General features: G+C 40.2%; 1 protein-coding gene across 7 annotated transcripts in view; it reads left to right on the forward strand.

Moving 5' to 3' along the window:
- The window catches only part of LOC117942269 (protein diaphanous homolog 3-like), a 166691-nt gene that overhangs the window by 63463 nt on the left and 81067 nt on the right, over positions 1-22161 (forward strand). For 4 of the 7 annotated variants that reach the window (XM_034867767.1, XM_034867701.1, XM_034868086.1 and 1 more), the window contains 6 exons: positions 9081-9113; positions 10421-10516; positions 11612-11706; positions 13984-14085; positions 16166-16405; positions 19842-19971. In XM_034867767.1, coding sequence (XP_034723658.1) covers positions 9081-9113; positions 10421-10516; positions 11612-11706; positions 13984-14085; positions 16166-16405; positions 19842-19971 — 696 coding nt within the window. The remainder of the gene's footprint in view (positions 1-9080; positions 9114-10420; positions 10517-11611; positions 11707-13983; positions 14086-16165; positions 16406-19841; positions 19972-22161) is intronic. The other 3 variants (XM_034868004.1, XM_034868169.1, XM_034867845.1) reach the window with 1 other exon arrangement.

A 22161-nucleotide genomic window follows, 5' to 3' on the forward strand; every position in this document is an offset into this window, starting at 1 on the left:
TTTTTTTTTTTTGTACTACTGTACTGTAAGTTAATAACATTACATTATTTTAAAGTTTTTTGACTTTGATTACTAATTAATCATTGTATAATTTGTTTAATGTGGTAATCACAGACTTCACTAAGCTTGTAAAAGTATACAGTGCGACATTCAGCATGAAAGCTTCACAAACAATGAGTACAGTCTCAATGAATAAACTGTTAGAAGTGACAGCATGGGTATTCAAAACTTGAACAAGATGTTTCGCAAGTGTGCCCCCCCCCCCCCCCCCCCCCCCCCCCCCCCCGCCCCCTCCCCTTCTTTTTTTATGTGTGTGTGCTGTGTTCTCAGTGGATGACGGGCTCTACAGATCAATCTTGCCTGTCAGAGAGAAAGCTGAGGAAAGACAAGCTCTCTTCCCACTTCTGGCATGCTGTAAGAGATAATTAGACAGCCAATTTCCATATCATTATAATGGTCTTGGTAGGAAGCATATTTGTGTGGGTTTTGGCTGTTTGCACATGCGAATGGGGGGGGGGAAGACTAGCTCATATGGGTTTTGACGTGGTTCAAGAGCACACATGATTAAGGGACGGCTCTCATGTTGAAGTCAAGACCACAGCCAGAGCTGACAGCTTGTCGTGACTTGTCAAACTCAGGCCGATGTGACACAATACAGTAATGGTCATTCAAACCCATGCTTTGAGTCCGTCAATCGTCACTTCAATGACCCTTTAGACTATCTCTGATTTGGAGTCACTTCATATATCCATAGAGTGATGTTTGATGGGACTCTTGGAGCCAAAGTGCATGTATTTGTCAGAACAGCAATAGCTTTTGTGGTGTGCTGAGTGGAGAACTTTTGATTTACAATTAGACAAAAGCAGCTGAGGAGGTTGCTGGACACCATCGTAGAGGAATTATAGAGAGATTGAGGACTAGAGAAGGTTGGGATGAAAAGGATTTCAAATAAACAAAACAGCATTGTAGGTGTTTTTTTTTGTTTTTTTTTTAATCGAATGCCGGAAAGAGACAGAAAATTCTGATATTGGGGCGGCCTCTAGCTCGCCCAGTAAGAGCGTGTGCCCCATGTAGGCAGAGTCCTGCAGCGGCCTGGGTTTCGAATCCGACCTGCAGTCCTTTGCAGCGTGTCTCTCTCCACCCTTTCCTGTCTTTCCACTGTCGCTAATAAAGGGAAACAAAAAAAGTCTAATGTTTAGAAAAACTTACAGTCAAAGTTTTGATGTTATCATTTATGCATTGAGTTGTCTTCAGCTAACATCTTTAATTACACAATTCTCATTATCGTCTCAGGAGCATTTGGGTAAAATAAAATCGAATGTATAGGTTAGGAGTGTGAGGTTGTGGTCACTGTTGTGTTCACTGAGAGTTGGAAATATAATTAGCTGCTAAAGTGACTTATAGTTGTATAGTATAACCACTACAAAGATCTGATCGGAGTATCTAGACACCAGCGGGAGTCTATCTCATACTGTCGTGTAGTTAGTATTGCTTTCCCTTGGTATATACTATATCTGTTCACATCAAATGGACACTCTCTCCTGTTTGTCTCTCTCACATTCTGTCTTGCTTGTTCTCTTTTTTTTTTTCTCCCACTCTCTTTATGCTTTTGCTGTGACATTTTGAAGAACACCATTAGTTCTATAATGACTTTTCATGTGGCTGCAGAAAATTTGTGCCATTATGAGGGATCTCATCAAATGCATAATTAAAGGCTCTTTTTGTTGTTGTGGAAAGGAAAGGTCTGGTCACATAGTACACACAGTGAATGGATGTCTAATTTTTTTTCTTTTTTGCAACGTCAAGCCCACTATTTATATATTTTATGAATTTGCCCATGATTCAACGACACTCTTGTTAGAAATGGCAAATGTGTTACAGTAACACTCTGCTTGCACGCACATACGCGTCCTCCCTGGGTCTTTGCCTCCCTTTTCTTTCTCTATGTGGTTAACCTTCTGTTTTTCTGCTTTCCTTTTCTTCATTGTTTTATTTTTTCTGCCTCAGTTTCTCAAGCATCAGCACCTCAATTTATTCCCAATTTGTGTTTTTATGTTCTCATATCACCAAAGTAATGGGCTGGCTCGTTAAAAACATATTTGCTTTTGCGACTTGATTTTTCTGCGATGATTTTTCATTCACACATGAAGGTTTGTGCATGCAGGGTGGGGGAAGTGTTAAAGGGATGGGCGCAGAGATGTTTGCGGTGAGGAAAACAGAAAAATGACTTCAGAGATAAATGATTTAGGCTGCCATCAATCCATCTCGCGAAATGTTACGGTAAGCTTAACAACTGTTCAAATCGGACTGTTGTCACATAGTGAAATGAAACGCTTCATACCTGATATGACGAGTCGTCAGAAAATACTCATTTTATCATACACAAACACTCACATGCACACACATTTTAAGGCCATTGGTAGGTCTTCAAGAAGCCTTTAGAGGGCACTACTCTACTGAGAATAGTGCCACAGGTAAATACATCCCCACTGGCCAGTACATACTGATTAACACAAGCTCCTTGTCAATGTTGAATCTTTTGATTTAGCATCAATAATTTCAGTCCAGATTTGTGAAGTTATTTTTAATTGTACGTTCATGCTCTCTGTAGTGTATGTTAGTTTCTTTGTGAGGCGCAATATGTTGTAGATGCTGATGCTCATGCAGCAGGAGCCATTCAGGGGTTTAGATTTAAAAACAATCTGGGTATAGCAGAAAGAGAGGAGAGAAAAGCCTAATGAAGTCTGTTAATTTGCTGTTATCAGAATGAAAGTCTCAGACTAATTATGGCCCTGGGTCATCTAGTCTGGATCACAGGGAGAGATGGCCCTGCATGGTTCACTTTGATTAGCTCCTCACTTCATTACTCTGATCTCTGTCTCTGTCTCACACTCATTGGTACCCACACACAACTCGAGATTGGGGGGGGGGGGGAGGAGATAGTCCTTGTGCACACAGACCAGTCAAGCCGTCCTGTCAGTGTTAGTCAGGATGGTGTAGTGTGTGTGCATTCACAAGGCAGAGAGGGAAAGGTGAGGGCAGGTGTGTATTGTTACTGGATGTTAGGTTCTCTTGAGCTTTCTGTCAGGCTGACTGAAGTTTAAGACTTAGCTGGATCAGAACCATACAATGAGTCAACAGTCAAGCTGCGCGGCTGGTTTGACTGGTTTGTCTCCCATCTGTTGACTGTAGAGACTGTAGAGCTGACAGATGTGTCGAAATGGTGGATTTGTTCACTTGCTGCAGACAGCCCTCCTCCTGTGCATCAGATGTCTCATAGTGGATTTTGCTTGAGGCGAGTGTGTGTGTGTGTGTGTGTGCGTGTGTGTGCGTGTGCGTGTGTCTGTGTGTGTGTGTGTGTGTGTGTGTGTGTGCTCATTGAATTGAGAGCCCCCCAAATTTTCCGTGCTACAGAAACTCCCCTAATAACAGTGATTTAAACTTTACCTGCATGACTGCCTTGATTGGCAATTGGAAACAACACAGTGATTTAATTTCCCTTTTAAGACCGCTGCCCTCTCAACTTTCTCTTTGCTGTGTGCTTGTGTATCTGTTCTCTCAGGGGGAGACAATCGTATCACTACAACATGCCATAAATAGACACCCCGTCATGAGAAAAGTCAGTAGAGGGTGTTATATCTCCTTAGGAAGTACAATAGTTGGACACATATTGGATAAAATGACAGGCTAAATAAACACACACACACACACACTGTCTCTTGACTCTCACACTCACAATGCTGTCAGTTTTTTACTTCACTTGAATAGACTTTAGTATGAGTTATTGAGTACAGGATTTTTTCTTTTCCATTTGACTTTAGTGCTAAGATTTTGTGTGTGTGTGTGTGTGTGTGTGTGTGTGTGTGTGTGTGTGCGAGAGAGAGAGTGAAAAAGGAGGGCAGTTCCGGCGTTTTCACTGATTAGAAATTCCTCCTGATAAGATGAAGTGCTGGTGTGAGTGTATAGGGCTCAGGAGAAAGAGGGGATTTTGGTGTGTGAGGGGGGGGGGAGGATTTGAGGTGTTACTTGCTTGTCTCTGAGGCCAGCCTGTCATGTACAACATCAGTCATGTTCTATGCAGCAGTTTCATTTCATCCACCATTCCCTTTAGTGCTTTGACGCCAAAATTCACTGATACTGCCTTTTGGGATGTGCTACTGTTTGGGAAAGCATGTGTATGCGCAATGTAACATATTGTCATATTTTTGTCAAAATATGACTTTAAACTGTTGGATCAAAACTAGTTTGTAGCACTATTACAAGCAAGACAAGTAGATAACTCTTTTTTAAATTCTAGCTTTGCATCCCTGTCTGGCCCTACGACTAAACATTAATTTTTATTTCTCAAGGAATGAATAAAAGTTTTCATGAATAAAAATAAAATATTTATTTTTGTTTCTGTGTTTTATTGTGTAAATAATGCAGAATCCTCAAGTCAACTACACTGGGGTAAAAGAAAATTGAGACTTTTTTTTACATTGTTTTTTTAACCTTATCTGTCCTTCCACGCCATGAAGTTGACATTCATCACAGTTCTCCATTGAGAGGCTTTAACTTGAAAGTGCTCAAATTGTGGACGGCTAGCACCGTGTGAGCCGTGGCAGAGCAGAGTAGGTCTTTCAACTGAGTCTGTTGACTTAGGGTTGGTGTCTGTTTCTAATGTACTGCTCTTTCCTGTTTTGTGATCAAGTCCTGCTTTCCCCTTTCTGCACCGATCTGTTCTCAACATCTGATGTTAACTGTTTTTTGCCAGTTGCTTCTTTTGTAACCTAAATCTTTCTGTCAGGCTAAATCTCTGATTCTCTGTCGCTTTGACTCTCTAAACTGGTATTCCTTTTCTTTTCCCCAACAGTTTGTCATCATTATACACATTAATGTTGGCAAATCCATTTGCCATTATAGCCTAATATAGACATATGTTATAGTCCCACCATACCTACACCATCTCCTTTGCTTCTTCCCTACTTTTGCTCGACCTGTAATGTGACTCTGAGTGCCCACTGCTCTCCACTTGTAAGTGTACCCTTATCTTCCATCCCCTTCCTGTGTGATAGCGCAATCTGATAACTACAACAGTCGCCGGTCCTTCTGATTGATTAACCAGTGACCTCTGACCCCTTGCAGGATTTAAATTGGCTGATGTATAATGAGCAGGCTTCCCTGAAGAAGAACAGTTTTAAGGCTAGAGAGATTGGGGGTGATGCTGGAAGGGGGCAATCTAATTAGCTGATTTAACGGATAACACATAAGTGTGTGTGTGTGTGTGTGTGTGTGTGTGTGTGTGTGTGTGTGTGTGTCTGTGTATATCACTATTTCTTGTATTTTACAGATGGATAAAGCCATTTGCGTTATAATGTGAGAATGATTCATGGACTACATGACCCAGCCAAGTATCTTTATATGCATTGAAACAAGGTGGTTAATGCTCTGCTACTACGTGTTTGTTGTGTGTGTGCGTTTGAGAGAGAGTCAATGTGTGTTGGTGTAATAAATGAGATTCTGTGAAGCTATAATTTATGATGAGTAGATCAATACAACATCTTAATGCAGTAAGCTGGAGGCTTTCGAGGGCCGGCTCCTTATATTGCATCCTAATACCCAATAACATCAAATTCCAGACTACAGTCACGAAGAATAAATACTTCCGTTATGAATGTTGCTCTTTAACTGAAATATTGACACATTTACATGTTTGTAGATTTCATTCATGCATTATAATTTTTTGAGTTTCTTTATTTTGTATTATACTCTTTAGCTGGCCCTGTTCTGCACTCAGTCTTCATGAAGACAATCCAAAGGGAAGTGCCCTTGCATCATTACTTGTTGAACATATTTACACACACATATTATCTTTCATTACACATATTTACAGTAAGGTGGAAGGCGTTTTTTAAATAGAAAAGGTACTATTGTAGTGACTGCTGTCCTTCATGTCTAAGACCAACTCATTTTTTCTGCTGGCATTTTGAATGGTATTTAGATGGCTTTAGAAGCTCACTTGAAAACACTTTTGTGAATGGTCTGTTTAAGACTAACTTGACATTGACATAACCATGACATTGGTCATGATCATGAAGGAGTCTTGCACAAACAGCAGTGACCAGTGCTAGTCGGTGCTAGTTAGCGCCTGTTAGCTCCTCTAGGACGCACCGGCGCTAATGTCCTCGCAGTCCTCGTCCTCGTGGTGCAGCTTGAGTACCTCCTCCATGTACGGGGCTGCCGTGCCAAGGTCCAGCTGCGAGTCCGGTCTGTGGACAGTTAAGCTAGCTAGCCTGCACGACAGAGAGATATACTTTGAAGTGAGCAGAGGTTTTAGAATGGTGTCCGTGTTGTAGCGTAAGCTATTTAAAGGGGAATGGACCCACCTGATGCAGATACTCGATCACCAACCAATTAGGATTGGCGTAATGAGATAAATGCTTCTGAGGAATACGCAGGGAGGCGGATCCCATAGTGAGACATTGAAACGAATGCTATGAATGACAACATATAATGTATAAATAATGTATAAAAATATATATCAAATAAACAAAACCAGTAAGAAGAAAATAAACTGTCAAACTTTTTAATTAAAAAATAAATGCTAAGTGCACTTAGCACCATTTTTCAAACTTCTGAGAACAGAAATCTGCAAACTTTCATTAATAAAATAATTTAACAATTTTAATGATAGGGCTGCAACACAGTAGCAACCAGCAGCATGTCTTTGTTTTTGCTCTGAAGAAAATATTAAACACATGCCGGAAATCGGCCGATTAATCGGTCGTCCCCTAATTGTTTGTGATATTTATGTTATGACAACTTTGCATTAAGCAAGACAATCTAACCTATCAATGTTTTTGACATTAACCTAGACATAACCAACATAAACTGTTGTCACTAATGTCATAGCAGGCCTAATCATCAAACTTAAAGAAACAATTTAGCTTTATACATGTCATTACAACATTAGTACGTGGTAATATTAATGTGGTTGGTTTTGACATTGTATTTGTATCATGAATATTTTTCCTTGACTTCAAGTAAAGTGAAATAATTTCGACTCATAAAGATTTTATAAAGTTTTATTACACTGTCAAATGCTAACGGTCCAATGAATAATTCCCTGACTTGGAGTAAAGTGGAACGATTTTGACTTGTCATTAAGATGTCACAAAATATATGAGAAACGTTTGACAACAGTGAATATAATACTGAGGTGATTTACGAAGTTTCTTTTTTTCTATGTATCTCTGAGAAAGCTCCTTCACTTGTTTTCAACAATAGCTGATTAAAAGACCTAGGGAGAGAGAGGGAGTGTGATGGATGCTACTCACAGAGTGACGGCTGACTCATTATAAATGGGTTCAGCAGGGGTCGAATGGCAGGTCAGCAGAGTTACACATGTTGCGTGTATAAATTGTCGTTTTGTCACTGCGCTGCATTTTTATGAACTGTGATATTCTGGCCATGGGTCACATCTCTCGCCCAGGTCCTGCAGGCTCCGTCTCACACGCTACTACTCTACAAACTGAAGTTTGTTGCATTCAATAACTACTTATGTCTTTCGCTGCGGCAGCCGCGATTGCAGAGGTGACAGCGGAAACACTGGTACTAATACAAGTTTGCCTCTCATGCTTAACAATATACAGCTGTTTTAAAAACAATTAAATGACAAATCTCAGAAGTGTGGACCAGCGCGGAGAGTAAGAGGAGAGGGAGTGGAGGATGAGAGGACATCAGGTGCACCGGTGCAACCTAAAGAAATAATATTACTCTTACCCTAGAGCCCTGTGAGCTAACAGACACTAACTAGCACTGGTCACTGCTGCTGAAAAAAACTGCTGTCTGAAAAACAACTCAGACGGGACAAAATGTTGCATTTACTAGTAAACTGGTAAACCTTGAGACCGTCGTGTAACTGACTGCTACATGTTGAAGTTTCCTCATGTTACTCTGTCCTCTATGTGTCTACATATATAGAAACTAAACGGCGTGGTGCAAGGCACCACTGGCACGTGTTTAGACAGTGGTTTACAGATTGGTAGATTGGCTTTGCAAAAAAACAACAATGGAGCGTTCTATGAAATAACGTATTTAAAATATTGCTCGATCACGCAAATTTGATCGCGGGAAGCCAATCTTGTGATCGTGGTTAAAATGTGATTAATTGTGCAGCCCTACCTGTCAGTCTTGGACGCTATTTTAGGTCTCAGTCCGGGCTGAATCAGCTTTACCGCTAGCATTGCTCGTAACGCACATTCAGTTCTATTGGCTGCTGTAAAAGCTAATCAATATCTGCAACAAGTCCCTCCCTCACCCCTGATTGGCTGGTACTCGTCATTATTGTTTGGATTGGTTAAGTTTAGACATGAGGCGTGATATTGATTAGGGCAAGAATCCAGGGTAAGCCAATCAGAAGCAGAGTAGGGCGGGACATGCTTTCGACTAGGACTAGGAATTGCAAATATGCTCGCTGGTAACGGAGCTTTTAGTGAACACGGTCAGACAGTACCAAACAAAGCAACTGTTGAATTATTTGATCTTTAAAATGTCAGATAATGACAAACTTCCATCACAATTCCCGAATGTTACATATTTAAATTGCTTGTTTTCTCCAACAAACTGTCAAACACCCAAAGGAATTATTTATCATCATTGATGACATTGCTATTTTTAAGTTAACAGGATTGTTATGAATATTTATAATTAAATGTCAAAATAGTTGCTTTGGCAACACTGATTTATTGACTCATTTTTAAAATAGCTAATCTTGACCAAGATTAAAATTACACCATGCATGTCTGTGTGTCATGTGTTTGTAGTTGTGGACGAAGACAGGTTAGATTTTTTGGTAAATTAGTGAAATGTACAGATAATTCAGTTTATTATTTGGTCTAGTTGTTTTCTACTATATATTCAGTCATTATTCATTAATTTCTTTAGCACATATTTGGTCTTTTCTTACTTGAGTCTCTTCATGTCTTGTGAAAATGTATTTTTATCTCTTTATTCTCTCTCCTCTTCCTTTCCTATGGTACACATTTTCCATTGTCCTCTTTGCCTGTCTTTGGCGTTTCCCCCTTCTCACACATTGAAAGACTGTGAGGACAGTGTCCCAACAGAGGAGCCACGTAAGTCCAAGGATAGCTCAGTGTGTGGCCATGTTTGTGTATTTGTGTGTGTGGTTGGCTTTACTGTAGGTGTGCATGTTTGTGGACATGCTAACATTATTTGCTGCAAGAGCTCCCAGCATACCTCTTCACTTTTTAATTAGACGCAGGATCCCTGAAAGAAGACTGAGCCTATGTGGAACAGTAGAAATACCTTTCCTTCAGATGAACTCCTCTCCTCTCCTTTCACCATAATTACAGCACTAGACAATTACCCAGCATACTCCTGGGATGCACATTTTGTTCTCTTAATCTGGTGTCTTAAATAATTCAAACCAACCATGAACTCCTCTTTGTGAGTGTGGCTCAAGAGGGTTGTGTATTTTTGTGTGTATTTTTTGTTTTGTAATCCAGATATCATTGGATCATCATGGGAGGACTGTGCTATTGGTAAAAAGGAGGGGCTCCTATTTACCAATAGCACACTCATGATCCCACTTACAGTACCTGGCTCCATGTGACCCACAACAGATTTACCTTTACTCTTAACCTGATTACTGTATGGGCAACATAGTGTTTTTGGAGCAGCCATTGCTGATCTTCACCGTTTTTAGAATGTCGCAGGGAAAAGTTACAGAGCTGTGAACCGGCCAGAGCTATGTGTCTCGGCTCGACTCAAACCAGCGGATTGTTTTGCTGTGATTTGGCTGTTCAAGTCGCAGAGACTGGTTTTAGCACATGAGGGCCGTCCCCTTTTTCAACAGCCAATAGAAAAGTCAGCTGGTAAAGTCAGCTAAACACTAAAAAAATGAAATTATCCATAATATTTATATTTTACAAACTGCTGGTCAAAACATAGGGTAACATCAAATGGCCACGCGATATGGAGAGTGACTAAAGAGAGGGAGCGCCCAGCGGCATTAGAAACAAGGAGTTAATCAGAGAAATAACACGTGTTTTTCGCCGATTCATCACTGGAAACGCAGCTGTACCAAGCATCTCAATTGGCAATTTTTAGAACACTGCAGATCAGCTCGTTGCAAGAAATTGCAAGTTTCAACTCATCTCATCGCAAATCTCTGTTCTTAACTGTTCTTAAAAGGACTACAGTATTAGAACTCAATATATAAAGCAAGTGGACAATCTACATTCCAGTCCTTCCTTATGTTGTACCTGGACACCGGAAAAATATATGTAAATCTCAAAAGCTCACTACATCTGAATTTGAGTGTCTCAAACTTATGTCAGCAATTCAGTAAGTGCGTTCATTTGTGTACATTTTATGCATTTGTGTGTCGGTAATAATTCTGAGTTCCTGTCTTCATCAGCCAAAAAAGAAGAGGAAGATCTGGAGGATAAAAAATCCATAAAGAAAAGAATTAAAGAGCTCAAGGTGCTAGATCCTAAGATTGCACAGAATCTATGTAAGTATTTGTTTCTTTTCTTTTCTGCATGTCCTTGTGTCTAGATGTTAGGGTTACAGCCTCCACAGCTCCTCACTATAAACTTTGCACTCACTTTTCCCCCTTTATTTTACTTAAGTTATCTCCCATATCTCGTATTATATTTTTCTTTTATGTTATAAAGTGACCCCAATAGAGAATTTTGGCAGTGAATGAGTTGCTCCTTTAATGTTGCTATAGCAATTAAAGCAAGACAACACCTGGCCACTGCTAGTCGTGACTCATGTCTGCAAATGCACACTGAGCTAATTATCAATGATAAGCACCCATTAAGGAAAAAAGTAGCAGGAGGAAAAAGTCTCTCTCTCTCTCTCTCTCTCTCTCTCTCTCTCTCTCTCTCTCTCTCTCTCTCTCTCTCTCTCTCTCTCTCTTTTTCTTTTTTTTCTCTTTCTTTCTCTCTCTCTTTTTCTCTCTTTCTTTCTCTCATGCATGCTTGGTCTTAAAATGACAATTTTTAAAGCACCCGGCATTAATGATGATCCAGCTGATCTCTTAAGCACTCCCAGATCTTAGCACCTCATTGGCTTATATCAAGGGGAACTGTGACCTTTGTTTCATGTATTAAAAGAAAATGAGACTAATCAGCCCAGTAACAGTGATAAATCACGCTGCGGAAATTATAGAGCCGCAACAAGGACAGAGAGAAAGGAGAGTAGGTAGTTTGTGTTTCACCATGGGAGGTAAAGAGTCTAAAAGCTTTGATTTGAGGTTGAGAAGGAGTATGTGGGGTTTTAATTCTATTGCATGATTGATACCGTCACTATTTAGGAAACTGCAAATGTATTCCATGTAAGTGAGTTGTAATTAAATTTGACCAATTACGGTACAGTGCTACATTATATTTTGATGTGTCTCTCTGATTTAACTTTTCTTTGGTTCCTACTTGATGTCCTTTTTTCACATCATTCTTTTTTTTGTCTAATCTGTTTGTTTCCTATTCTTGATATGCATGACCAGTTGAGTGAAATTGCAACGATACTGGTCCTTACTTCAGTATAACAGTGAATATGTTATTTACCAGAGCATTTGCTGCATCTTTTGTTTGTTTCTTTGTAGCTATCTTCCTGGGTTCCTTCCGTATGCCTTACCAGGAAATTCGTCGGATGATAGTGGAGGTGGATGAGGAGCAACTCACTGAACCTATGATCCAGGTAGGGCACGTTTAGCATAAATCTACTGTGTATGCCAATCTTGGACGACCATCTTACTCTAATTTAGATGTGCACTGAGCTCTGAGATGGACAGAATATTGAAACCTAGCTCCACCTACATTGTACAACTCTTTACCTCGAGGCTGGAAGTATACTTTTAGTGCTGCCCTACTCCTGCTCTGGTGATCAGGTTCATGTCCCAACTGGGGATGCTAATGACGATTTTTTTTTTCTTCTTCTGACCCTTGTTGATCGATCATTAACCGCTAACCGTCCAGGGACGATAATCTCTCTATCCCTACTACAGAGTTCCTGTTCACTTGTCTAGTACTTCCGGGTATACTTTCAGCTCTCCACATCTGCGGACTGTTACATTCATTGTCATAGACACATGCAGCTTTGCTGGAACTGCCCTGCTACCAGCTGACAGACAACAGGTCTTCAGCTGTCCGCAGAGCATTGGTCCAAGCGTGCCTCCACCACATCCATCTGCAAGGTTGTTGTCTGTGTGTCTGCCTGGCATACCCTGTGTGTATGAACGCCGATTTAACCTGCCAGACCTCACAGATCTTAGTATGTGTCACCATTCAGCAGAGAGCCACAAACTTGGCAGAAAAAAAAGAGCTTAAATCATTTTGTTGTTGTTGTTGTTAAAATTGCTTTTAACTGTTTGGTATTAATTGGTCACAGTTCTTACTATAGGTTAATAGTTAATCTTTAACATCTATAGTCCCAACTCTATCGAAGCTATCGTCCTTGATTTGTTGTCTACATTGAAAGACATTTAGCTTGAGGCTGAGGTATCGGGCATCTGTAAGCTCACAGTACAACAGGTGTTGAAACAGTTGGTAAGCACACCCGTGGCTATAATAACGAATAAGTGTGATCCTGATATTAAGCATTATTTTATAATTTGTATTTTTCTTCTGTTTAGTTTGTTGCTGCTTTACAAATTAACTTTGTCTTATCTAATTAATAAGAATACAATGTTTATTTTTCAACTCGTGAAAATGCAATTTTAATAGATTTTCAAACACTGACTTCAAATGGAAGGCTGTTACCTGGGTTTAAGCCCTGGCAGCAAATGCTGTTCAGCGTCTGCTTGGCCCTAGGGAAAAGTAAACAACAACTGGTCGGTAGACCTTTGGCTACATACAGGAGTCTAAGGACAGAGAAGGTCAAAAGTTTAGGACGGGGCAAACTGATGAAACCTTAAAATAATTTCCGAGTGACTCAGTTTGCTAGTGCAGGGAGGCTAGACTGGGGAAATGTGCTCCAGGTTTGTAGTTTGTAGTCTTGGCAGCAGTAGTTTCTTCAAGCTGGACGCCATCTATCGACCTCTTGGGCAGGCAGGCATATAAAATAAGATTAACCTTTATTAATCCCTGGAGGTAATTTCCTGTGTCATAAAAGTTACCGGTAAGGTGAGTTGAAACAAATAAACAAGAACAAACCTGATCTACGGATGAGCATTTTAAAGTTTTAATGGGATCAATAATTGTTAATTGTAACAGGGAAATATTTAATAGTCATTAAGACAAATTCCATTAAACTCAAGTAATGAAAGTGGTAATATTTTTTTCTGTCTCCAGGCATTGGGGAACAGATTTTCAAACCAATTTGAATGCATCAGACCAACATATTTATTTCATAGCAGCAGTATCTGTTGAGATGGCTGTTAAATTCAGAGGAGAATGTAATCAACGTGGCTTACATAATTTACATTTATTCCTTTTGGCTGTCTAAAAAACCCAATCACTTTCAATTGTCTCTATACATATAAATAGCCCTAAGGATATAGTCTTCTGTTTGATGATAAAATACATTTTATTCTTTGTTTTTACTGAAACTCATCAACAGGGCTGACACTCACCAAAACACACAGCCAATGAAACAGCAGTAGGTTAGATTTCTAAACAAGCACAGTACAGAGAGTGGTAGTCCTAGGGCAATTTTCAAATTAAATTCAAAGGAAACACCACATTGGCATGGACTGTGGGCAACCACATTGCTGTTGAGAGCCAGGAAAACTAATGCCCCACGGGCAAATGACTTACTTTTTGGACACATTAAATAGTTACATTTTGTAATAAGTTAAAAACATGTAAATGAGGAGGCTATGACACCATACCAACTACAATTATTACAACAAAGTATATAAAGTATCATGACATCACCATCAGAAGGCTAATTTCATGTAAATGCAGATTGGTTGCTTTCGTCTGCTCTGCTTTTTATCCCCGCTGCCTCTCACTCCTTTTATTCCTCTCTTTCTAGAACCTTGTTAAGCACCTACCAGAGCAGGAGCAGCTGAACGCCTTGGCCAAGTATAAAAATGAGTACGCAAATTTGTCGGAGCCGGAGCAGTTTGGGGTTGTGGTGAGTATATATACACACACACACACACACACACACACACACACACACACACAAACAGAGCACTTTCATATGAATATCGCAATCCCAAGCTTTTTAAAATTCTATATTTTTAAGCAGTAAGTGGAAAGACAGGGCAGTTTTTAACTACCGCTCTAATTTATGCACAAAGAGCAGCATTGCCGCCTAATTATCTCTGAATCATTTTCTTAAAGACTTTTCAAAATGGCTTTATTCAGAATTATGCATGAACCGTGAAGCGTTTTTTGTCTTTCTGACAAAACACTGAATCATCTTCTGCCCCATGCACCCACCTGTTTTGTAAACACCCATGAAAGAAAATCTCATCACCGAATAAAAATACATTGACTGAGCGGTTGATTAGAAGAGAGGGGGGGGGGCTGAAAAAGAGAAATAGAGCATGCTCAGCTGTTGAGTACAGTTCATCAGGGAGACATAGAACAAAGAAAAGCCGTTTATATAATGTTGTTGTGCTTCAGTGCCTGCGTGGGCCCAAGGAGGCCTGTTTGCTTCACCTATCAGAAAAGCTCAGGTTCAAAGGAGATTTTTAATTTACCATTGTGCAAGCACATGCATTTTACCTTTCCTTCCATCTCTGCCACTCCTAGGCTTGATTGAACTTTACCTTGAGTATAGTAGTGTGTAGTAGGAATAAATGGGATTGCATTGTAAACAGTTACAGTGCTTGGGACACTAGGGTAATGTAGTAATTTTGTTTTTTTGCAGCGACTGTGGTACATACATTTTTATTTTAGAAGTCATTATTTCTGTGCATCCCTATGTAATTAGATTAAAGCATATTCTAGTGTCTTTTACACCAGTCATCTTTATACAGTAGAGTCGCTGTTATTGCTGTACATCAGTTGTGGTTGATGGCTTGGAGACTTCATTTCAATCCCAAAAATCTAAGGAGTCACTCTGTTTACCACTCTGTTTGCTCCCTGCGGGCTTAACTGTAGTCGCAGTCCTAATGACTGACACGTCTTTTAAGTTACCAAAAATATTTACTCACATTCATTTTTTTTTACACTATGTGGTGCATCATTTTTTCAAAATTCACCAACACTCTTGATAGCATGAGAGAAGTCTACAGTACACCAACAAAACTGTATTTTCCCTCTCACTACCACGTAAATAAATGATAACTTCGCAATATACATGCTTTAATTTCCATAACTTTCTCTTTATAGTACATTTAGTTAGAACTTCAGCAGACTTTTGTCCATTGCCTTCTGTAGCCTCAATGGAAACAACCGCTGCACACATTTACTCTGAAGGACCTTTCTTTCTTTCTTTCTTTCCTTCTTTCTTTCTTTCTTTCTTTCTGTCTTTTTCTCATTATGTTCTTCCTACTACAATATCCTTATCACATAATTTGTCCCATTTCTGGGCTCCATTTCATGTTTTGTTCTGGTGCGCCTTGCTTCTTCTTACTTTTGTCATGTTCTTCTCCTGCCCCAATTACTCTTTCCTTTTCTCACACACACACACACACACACACACACACACACACTCACCCACTCACTCACTCATTCACTCACTCACTGAAATAGTCATTTGATAACATTACAGTAGCTATAATTAAACCCTTGATGGAGGACATCAAACCACACAGCCAGCTGTTGTGTGAAACAGACAATTGGAACCTGCGCCCCTTCCCACCACCCCACACACGTACACACTCACTGTTGTGGACAGGCCCAGGGCTCAATGCAATATTTTCCAATTTTCTCTAATTGTGTGAGAGTGGTAATCCAAGGCAGCCTATTGTATAATCCACCCCCTCCGCTGCCTGCCCTATATGGACACTAACTCCACAATTAACTTACCAGACCTGGGTCCCAAATCAAATCAGTGCCAGCATCTATTACTACTGCCTAGCAAAACTTTCCAGCATGCCGGATGCATAAATGTCTTTTAAATGAGATCGACTGAATGTGAAAAAAGTGTGAATGTGGTTATTTTAAGTTTAAATATGTTCACTGGCTCTCCTGCTTTATTCTCTTTTCTATAGTTCTCCTTTTCATATTCTTTTCTCCTTCTTTCTTCCTTGTTTTCCCAGATGAGCAGTGTAAAGAGGCTGCGTCCTCGCCTGAACCATATCCTCTTCCGGCTGCAGTTTGAGGAGCAGGTAAACAACCTGCGTCCCGATATCCTGGCTGTAAACGCTGCGTGTGATGAGGTCAGGAAGAGCCGCTCCTTTGGCCGCTTGCTGGAGCTGGTGCTGCTGCTGGGGAATTACATGAATGCAGGATCTCGAAACGCCCAGTCATATGGCTTTGACCTCAGTTCCCTCTGCAAGGTGAGGGTTGAAATGCGGGATTTACTTTCAACTGTTCACATACAGTATGCAGGGCTTAATCCCTCCAGTGTCAGGGCTTCGGTGTGAGGGATACGTGTTCAACGAAAACAATTCATGACATAGAATGTTACCTTTTTTTCACAGCTTTGTTCACAGTTGCACTACAGCAATAATGTTATTTTTTTTAAATACTGCAATGACCACAGTACACTAATTGGCCGACTGTGGTCCAGGTCTGTGTCCATATGGCCGCCTATCCGGACCTGGACCTATAACAGATTAATTATTGAGTTATTGATTATATTTGGTTGGAGTCTTTCTATTTTAATTGGCGCAGTTTTTTTAGCCTTTTACAGCATTGACTTAGCACCCAGGAAACTCAGAGACTAATGCTTTGTTAATCATCTCATGTGTTAGTACTCAGTCAGTGACATACACACACACATGCACACGCATAATCACCTACTGTCTATAGTTGTGTGGCTGCATGTTTCAAGGAGTGTTATTTTGTCTTTTATGCCACCATATCGGAGCCCTATCAGCGTGCTGATCTTAAGTGGCTCACTTAAGTGTGATAAGACATTTTTTTTGAAACTGTCATTTGATTGAACACTATCAGCCCCACCAGACAAGTTTTTTTCTGTTCCTGCTGGCATCTTTTAAAGCAGCCATACCCATTTAATCTCATTCTCCTGATCTGGATACATAACTGAGGTTTAAGTTCTCACACCCTGCAGGACTACCGATGCATGGTCCGTCGGTCAGCGTTAGCAAATACCTTTACCTCACCGTCAATATGTTTTCCTGTATGATAGTGATGGTGAGAACAGAGTGTTATCCTGGAATAGGAGAATCCTCCAGTGGTTACAGCTGTTGGCACACTCACTGCAGTTTCCACAGTAACAACCATCGCAGCCATTCATCACTGCCACCTCTCTGCCCTGTTAGACTCGGGTGCTTATGTTCATATAAACACCAGTGCTTACACAAACATGGATTCATACAAACATAGATGATGGATTAGTTTTCATTTTAGCGTGACGCTAATATAGTCAATTAATAAAAGTCTATGAAGAAATGTGTTTGGTGTTTATCGCATCTGTAATGCTGCTGTTCCACGTTGTCTGTTTGCTCATTTTCATGCTTGTATGTCGTGGGACCAAGGTGTTCATCGATGTCAGAGGCAGGATATACAGAGGAAGACATCCCCTTTGTGCCTGCCCCCGGGTTTGACAACTTAATTCCATGGCACACTCCACAGCACAGGAAAATTGCACCCAGCCTAACTGGAAGAAGCCAAATGTTTACATTGTCAACTATGATTACCATCCATCTAAATTCAGAGAGGGCCCTTTTGTGAGCAAGCACTTGAAGCTTTTGAAAAAATGAGAAAACAGAAATGAAAAGAGATGAGAATGTTTGATTAGAGAAGATAATACAAACATGATTAAACCCAGCAGGACTGAGCACACTGCTGTCTACCAATAGATCACCTAGTGAGATACACAGCAACGTACTCCACAGGAGGGATGTTTGGCGGGGATACTGAAAGACATCTTGGCATTAGACTTTAAAAGAAAAGAACGATGATGGAAATGTATCAGATACGTTGAAAATGTGTTGTGTGTGTGTGAGTGGGGGGGGGGGGTCATCACATAGTAAATATGCATCTGCTGCATGAGTACAGGGCTCATATGTAGCACCGTCAATACTCAGCTTTTCTAAAGCTATTGACAGGACTTAGGGTGGCTAAATAAAGGACAATGACACATAACATCCTGTATAAAATTGCTATAGAACACATTTCTGTAAATTCTCAGCAGCAAAACCTTTCCAACTGAATCTTTTTTTCTTCTTCTTTTTTTAATCAAGCCAATCAAATATTGCATAAAGCATTAATGTCACTGTTATATCATATGCAGAGCAGGCGGTCACACTAAGCCAGACAGCAGCGTGCTAAAACAACACAGTACTTTGAACAACCCACATTAGCTTGCTAAAGTCTCTTTCTTATCTATGTTACAATCATGATCACACGTCCTGCACCTTAGCTTGTTGATCGAGCGGCCAGACAAACAGTCACTAGGGGAAAGAGCACTGCTAACGTCAGTTTGCAGGCTGGATAGCTATTTACCGGAGCTTTGGCTGCAGCACAGTAAACAGCTTTTAAACATACCTTCAAATGTCACTTCAGTCCAGTTAGATGCTGGTGGGCTCCTTACTCTGCAATACCAACAAGAACTTGCTGTCTGTAGGCTGCTATGACACCACAGTAGACCCTGGGTTGTCTACAGAGACCGCGTTTTTTTCCAGTGTGTTCCTCGGGACAGGCAGCTCGCAGATAGTGAGGATGTTTGCTGGATGTGACAACACAGAGTTCATTTCACCTAACCAAAATAAAATACATAATTAACCCAATTGAAATAAAATAGAAGATTTAATTGTCATAGGTCTTTGTGTGTAACTTTTATTTTTATTTTTCATTTTATTTAAATTTATCAGTTTGTTTAAAAAATAACAACTAAATAAGCATAAAAAAGGGGAACAAATAAATATCAAAGATGGAGAACAAAAGTAAACAGGCAGGTTGACAAGGTTGACACAGGCCATACATTAGTACAAAATGGAATAATCGCTCACACAGACATCAAGCTACTCTTTAAATAATATGAAGTCCACCTTTCTCAGTGCTTTGTATACTGTTCAGCCTGTAGTCTTAGGGTAAAGGTCAGTTTTTCCATGCATTGTATTTTGTCAACAAGGGTGATTGGTCAGTCCTCAATGGCAGATTTGTCTGCAGCCATTTCCGTGTAACGGCTTTCTTGCTTGCAGCCAAGAGCGCTTTTTAAAGGTAGTTGTTGTGTGCCATAAGTCCAACTGGGATTTTACCCAAAAACAGTGTACTAAAAGAAAAATCAACTTTTAAACTAAAGATTGACCGGAGTTCTCAGCACATCATTCTGATGTTCTCCTATTGAGGGAAGATCCAGAGATTTTAAGAATTTAATAATTACTGAGTCCTCAGCTTTGTCAAGTTGAGTGTGCACGTCCTTATAGTAGGTTTCAAAGGCTTGCTGAATTTCTTCTAGTTAATAGCAAACTTAGTTCTTGTTTTTTGGGTTTGTTATTTTGTAAACAGTTCTTTCTGCTTGCTGCTTACGTGCTCTCCAGGAAGGAAGCTCCATAGCGTTTCGGACAGTTTCACAATATTTTTGTTTGGTAAACCTCATTTGATTCTAATTTTCCTCGTAAATCGGATTTATTACTTGTTTGATACATTTTAGTTGGGCCCAGACTTGTGGGTCTCTTTGGGTCAAATGTTGAGTTTCTGGGTTCTTCCGTTTTGACTCCAGCTCTGCCAAGCGTTTATGTTTCTCCTTTTTCTTATGGGCTGGTGTGCTACTTTATCTGTTTGTGTATATGTGTTTTACGACAGCTGAAGGACACTAAGTCAGCGGACCAAAAAACCACATTACTCCACTTCCTGGCGCAAGTATGTGAGGAGGAATTTCCAGATGTGATCAACTTTGTTGAAGACCTGGAGCATGTGGACCGATCTAGCAGAGGTAATATACATTATTACGCATTAATCTCAATGCTGCAAAAAACCTCCATGATGCTATTTTGGTTTCCTGCTGGCGTCAACTTAAGTTTTGTAACTCCCTCAGTGCACAGAGAGTCCTGGTCAAATCAACATCCCTGTCGATGTTCACTAGCAGAACTTTGCCAACTGGTCTTTGAGCAAACAACAGAGATACAAACAAGACACTTTTTTCTCTGTCTGTCTGAAACTCAGAAAAGCTCCCCTCTTTAGCTCTAGGTTACATAAGGGAAATGTTTATCCTTTGTTCAACCTGTTGTTTAGGCAACTGAGGGCATGCTATTAAAAGTTAGATATTTAGAAAGAACTCTATGACCTCTTGTTTACGTGTGGCCATTAAGTGCTATCGCGTTACCTAAACAATAGTGACGGTATGGACGATGGCAGAGGTAAATAATGGGAAAGTTGAGCCTAATGAAAAAATAATGAGTTGTGTGGGTTGTCGAGCCGTATAAACTACTGACCATGTGATATGATATCATGTTAAGATCACGTGTTAACATTTTAAATCTGTTAAGTTTAACCCTTGATCCATCAGCATCCAAACATAACAAAAGAACTACAAAGTTCCTTAAACGTATCTTAGCGGTGAGACTGGGTTCACAATATCGCCGCAGCCAACCACAGTGGTAACGGCCAGCATGACAAAGAAGAAAGAAATCAGTTATATTCCATATAATAAGACACATTAACCATTGATACCCCATTTTGTTTTAATATTTGCTTGCTTTGGTTGTATTTGAGCGTTAATGACGGTTCCAGGTGTTAAAGGATGTGGTTTGGAGAGCTTGATGCATAGACAGAATGTTCCTTCCTAGACAGAAATGGAACATTCTTTTTCTTTATTCCTTGGTTTTACTTTGAGCTTCACTCCTGACTTTCTACTTTTGCCACTCTCTGGGGATTATTCTTGGGTTAGGTGCTTGTTGATTCTGTAAACATGCATTGTAATTTACTAGTTTAGTGTTTGATCTATGAGACCCTCTGCTCATCTGCACTGCTGTTTGATACTTTACATTAATCCTTTTCTGTAGCACGTTTACAAAAGTTATAGGTTTGTTTTTCAAGAGAATATTTCATGTGTTGTCTATTGCTCAGGAGAAAAACAATAGATTGTTTAAATGTATTTTAAATGTGTTTGTTACTTTAACACAAATTGAGTCCTTTCTGTTTAGTTTGACGTGCAGGCATGCACAGAACACGCATACAGGCCGGTAAAGGTCACAGGGAAGCAGGGACAGACTGGGTGTTCAGAGGAGACTTGGTCATGTTCTTTGTTCATATCGCCATAGGCAACTCTCTGTGTGTGTGTGTCTGTGTGTGTGTGTGTGTGTGTGTGTGTTTGTGTGTGTGTGTGTGGCGAAATTGTCACAGCATGTTTCTTGTTGTTCCAAAGAAGACTTTTCCGACTGCCTCGGTCCCAGCAGAAGGGAGTGAATGAAAGGGTGAGGAGAAGAAAACACAGTGAGGATTAAATGTGTGACTTTTATTGTTTGGGCTCTTTTTTTCCATAAGGACCCCCCCAAGGCTCCTGTTGAGTCTTTCATTTGTTCCAACTTTGCTGTGTGTCCACAAGCCCTTGGCCAAGACTCTTAAGTACAATGGCGAGATCAATGGAAAGCACAATCCTGGGATCTGTCTTTGTCCACCTTCCTACCTCATTGGCCTCAAGCTGAGGGTCTATATATGCTGCCACATAGATGTAGTGTTCTTTCTACATTGCAGTGTGTATATCTCTGTTTCTGTACCGTTTATGAGATGCATACACCAAGTGTCTCATCTTTCCATATCTAGTATTCAGACACAAATCCCATTTTGTCTTTGTAAACCATGCTCTTGAGTGGCTTCCTTTTCATCAGGTCTGTCAGCCATTTGGAAGGCGTCAACATACATTAAAATGCTGTATTACATTAATAGGCACTAACCAAAGAGCTTACTTGAGCATGAAAAAAATGATGAATAGAGGTAGCAGTAATGATTTGCGCTTCTTTGCAAAAGTCTCTGTCTTTTGACTCTGTGTACCATGGCCTTCGTTTCCTCTCTTGCCCATCCCGTCTCTCTTGAAGGCAAAACTGCAGCTTACAGTGGGTACGGAAAGTATTCAGACCCCTTTAAATTTTTCACTCTTTGTTTCATTGCAGCCATTTTCCAAAAA

The sequence above is a fragment of the Etheostoma cragini genome, chromosome 1, assembly GCF_013103735.1.
Source record: "Etheostoma cragini isolate CJK2018 chromosome 1, CSU_Ecrag_1.0, whole genome shotgun sequence".
NCBI classification, from domain to species: Eukaryota; Metazoa; Chordata; class Actinopteri; order Perciformes; family Percidae; genus Etheostoma; species Etheostoma cragini.